The sequence below is a fragment of the Xiphias gladius genome, chromosome 14 (assembly GCF_016859285.1).
Source record: "Xiphias gladius isolate SHS-SW01 ecotype Sanya breed wild chromosome 14, ASM1685928v1, whole genome shotgun sequence".
NCBI lineage: Eukaryota > Metazoa > Chordata > Actinopteri > Istiophoriformes > Xiphiidae > Xiphias > Xiphias gladius.
In genome coordinates, this window is record NC_053413.1 from 12199025 (window position 1) to 12202746 (window position 3722).

Here is a 3722-nt window from a genome sequence, read left to right on the forward strand (position 1 = left end):
CTAGACCTTCCCTGTCACCTCAAAGACCACCTCTTTTGAACCACACATCCCGAACTTGTAAGACGGGATAAAGACCGGTGAATTCTTTTTTACTTCTTCTGACTTATGAAAAAAAAAACGTTTCAATAAGAAATAATAGCTGATGGAATCAAAACAGCAGTTTGTGGCAGCAAACCATTCAGACACAAGTAAATATACATGTGCAGGTATGTATATGAGCTGCCAATTTGGAGGTGGACTGTAAAAGTAGTTGACTATAAAGCCAACATGGATTGGTGTGTAGCAGACGATGAACACGATCATGTTTGCTGTTACTATACCAACTATGCTTTTCTTTTCCTCCGATTTGTCATCCATCTTTGACAGAATGCAGATGATCTGACTCGAACAAAACACAACAATCACCAGTGGAGCAAGGAAGCCTGGGAAGATCAGAATCACAATAAATTGTAGCTGAAGTGGGCGATCTTTACATCTTTCATAACACGTCCAGAGTTTTTCAGGGTAGTTCTCCTTTCGGAATACAGAACATATTGTCACCAGAAGTACCCAAAGAACCAAACACACAACAAAAGCTGCCTCCTTCTTCTTCTTCCACAATCTGGCCCGCAGAGGGAACCTTATAGTCAGGTAGCGCTGGACACTGATGGCAGTCGAGGTCAGGATGCTGGCATACATGTTGATGAAATGTACGTACATGAGGAAAGTACAAAAGGTAGTCTTAGGCAGGCAAAAGAAAGCATCGTAGATCCGGAAGGGAAGGAAGAGGATGAGGGCAGAATCGGCTATAACCAGGTTGAACACGTAGATGTGGGTGTCTGTCCAGGAATCTCGCTTTGCAATGAAGGCACAGAAAGCTGCAGCGTTGACAAGGAAACCCAGGAGAAACAAAGGACTGTAAGCCAAACCCTGGAGGATGTCCACTTTGCAACCTGCACTGGTGGTGTTGATGCTCAAGTTTATCTGTAACAAGCGGCCATGTGAGTGAAAAATCATTAGATTGTTAGTATAGAGAAAGGCATAATTATTGAGCTAAAACTCCAAACAGCTGAGCATAAAAAACACACACAAACATATATTATTTATTGTTATTCAGTACAGCTTGGGGGGTCTTACTTCATTAAGGGATAGGTTCACATTTTTTCAAGTCTGTCTTAAAACAGTACTCGCATGCCCACCTGTACACGGAAACAGTTGTTCTTGGTGTAATCACTCCTCATGTTAAAAGAGTACACCACAGATTTACTGTACTAATGCATTCCACCATTGTCAGTTTCATGATGGACACTTTTGAAAAGTATCAAAATTGATGCAGCTGATCCAGGGATATCATCTCTTTTATCCCCCCGCATTCTTCATGCCTACATTAACCACAAAGTAACTTGACTGCCGCCAGTTCCATTTAGGTGTGTTACGCGAGTAGTGGCTGATGTAGCCTCGAGCTAAGAATTAAATTATTATTTATTTATTTGTTTTCCATTTTTAAACTTGTAGACTTCAGCCCCAACAGGCACTGACTCAATTTTTGTCACCTGAGGCGCCTGAAGACATCGGCAGCTCCCTCTGGAGCCACAAAAAACATTATGCAATTTTTTTGCACATATGCAGTAGTACTCCCCAAGACCTGTAAACAGAGTCTGATGTGTAAAATTGGTGGCGTTCCCGTTCATTACTGGCCCTGTAGAGATTCCCGCAATTCTAGCGTAAGAGATGGGAGACAAAATCCGTTGGTCTCATTTTCTCTCAAGGCTTGGATGGTCTGAGTTAAATTAAATCTTCTTCCAAAGTTACAGTGTTTTAAATACTAAAAACCCCCATTCGTGTTACTAACCCTCCCATCGCAGCTCAGCAAGATAACACTGTCTGAGGAGTAAATGCAGAGAGGAGACTTGGTAATTAAACAAAAAACTCAAATTCAGATGATAATATTACTAAGTTAGATGGATGAGGGCCTCAAGCAAGCTTTGACTAAAGTTGCATTCTTGCACACAAGGAGCATGGTGGATTTCCCCCCCCATCTCCTACACTGAAACTGTTGTTAGGAAGGGATCTCTTCATGGCCAGTATGGACAAGATCAATGATTACAACAAACAAAAAACTTGAAAATATGGTCATGTGAGTGTTGTTTTAACACAAATTTGAAAAAAGTGAACCTCTCTTTTAATTTCATAGGATATGTGTAACATTCACTGTAGTTCTTTTTAATTTATCCCTACATGCAAAAACGGCATCATAATATCATAGAAGAAGTTATTGTATTGCTTACGCATCACTCAACAGCTGATAATAACTTCTCTTTTGTTACAAAGGGATTTCTTAAGAACAGAAGAACCTGATGACTCTGTTACCGATCTGTCTATGAAATAATTATGAAGGCTCCCTTTTCGACAATAGACAGCCACATATCGGTTAAAAACAACAGCAAAAAAAACCAAAAAAGTAACAATGTAACGAGTCTCAGCTCCTGATAATGTACGCATGTATACCATTAAAATTAGTGGAAGGTAGAAAAACACTTATGTTGCCGGTCAAAATGATCCAATAAAAACCAAAACTTACCAAGTGAGCCGTATTCCTTTGCATAAACATGACTGAACTGATTTTAAAGGCGGCTGTACCAGAATCTGTAAAGTATGTATTTTAGACACAGGCTACTGAGTAAATTTCTGCTCAATTTTCATAACTTCCCTTTTGTGTTTTTTTTTTTTCTTTTTCAGTTTCAGTTGTTAGAAACACAAAAAGGGAGGATACGCAAGTTGTCAGTGGGGGTGAAGCTCCAGCTAATAAGATAACAGAACAAGGAACAGTTGTCATTGCACTGTTTCACATTCATATGATAGACACGATTATATAGATGTACATATGTGGGTAATATGAAACGGATGCAAACTGTTGTGAACAAGACGTTGTGACTGTGCAGTACTTGGTGGGCACAGTGAATTAAGCAACAGTATCTTCCTCACACCGTATAGTTTCCTGTCTGCCATTTTTAGTCAGTGCTGTTGTATTATATTTTTGAGTCGAATACAGTTGCCACCCAAGTGATCATTTCCAGCAACTGAGTGAAGGATGAAGAAAAACAAGGCCAGACTTTGACGGAGGTGAAAGTACGAGGTCAGGAGCTGCAACGACAATGCCAGACTGAAAAAGTAAATTACAAAATAAATCTTGTCTTTGTGCAAGAGGCATGATTTTGAACACAGCCTCTAAACTCTTACACAGCTAATAAAGAGAAATGGGTCAATGTTTTGTTATGCTGGGAAATTTTAGCAAAAACCAGCATGAAGGTAATGGGCTTTTGCTCAGACAATGTGTGTCAGTGTGTCAGCACTGATTGGGAAAATATTTGTCTCACACATTATTTTCCTTTGTCATGCATCAGTTGACGAGCAAAAATTAGCCTGTAACTTCTCCAACAACTGACAGTCACAGTAGAACAGCCACAGGGCCCCCTGGCTTAAACCACTGGTTATGAAAGAACCTTCTTAAATATGATTCTGGATTCAATAAGACACAGATAATTGAAACAGATTGAGAAGTCATCACGACATCTGCAGGCCTGTCTCTACCTTAATGCAGCTCTGGCCAACCTGCTCCACATTCGTTAGTTATTTTGTCAACATGTCTGCATCAAAAGGTTTCTATCCCATCGGACAGACGGTGGAGGGGGGGCTTGGACACAGGCCGGTCTGGCTGCCACACACACAAGCCAGACGCTGCA

General features: G+C 40.4%; 1 protein-coding gene across 1 annotated transcript; it reads right to left on the reverse strand.

The window, feature by feature from the left end:
- On the reverse strand, positions 1-2584 carry gpr35b (G-protein coupled receptor 35 b). Its single transcript, XM_040143740.1, has 2 exons — positions 2561-2584; positions 1-963 (listed from the first exon to the last, which is right to left on the reverse strand). Exons 1-2 carry the CDS (start codon positions 2582-2584, stop codon positions 1-3), a joined length of 987 nt encoding a protein of 328 aa, XP_039999674.1.
- Positions 2585-3722: the final 1138 nt, after the last annotated feature.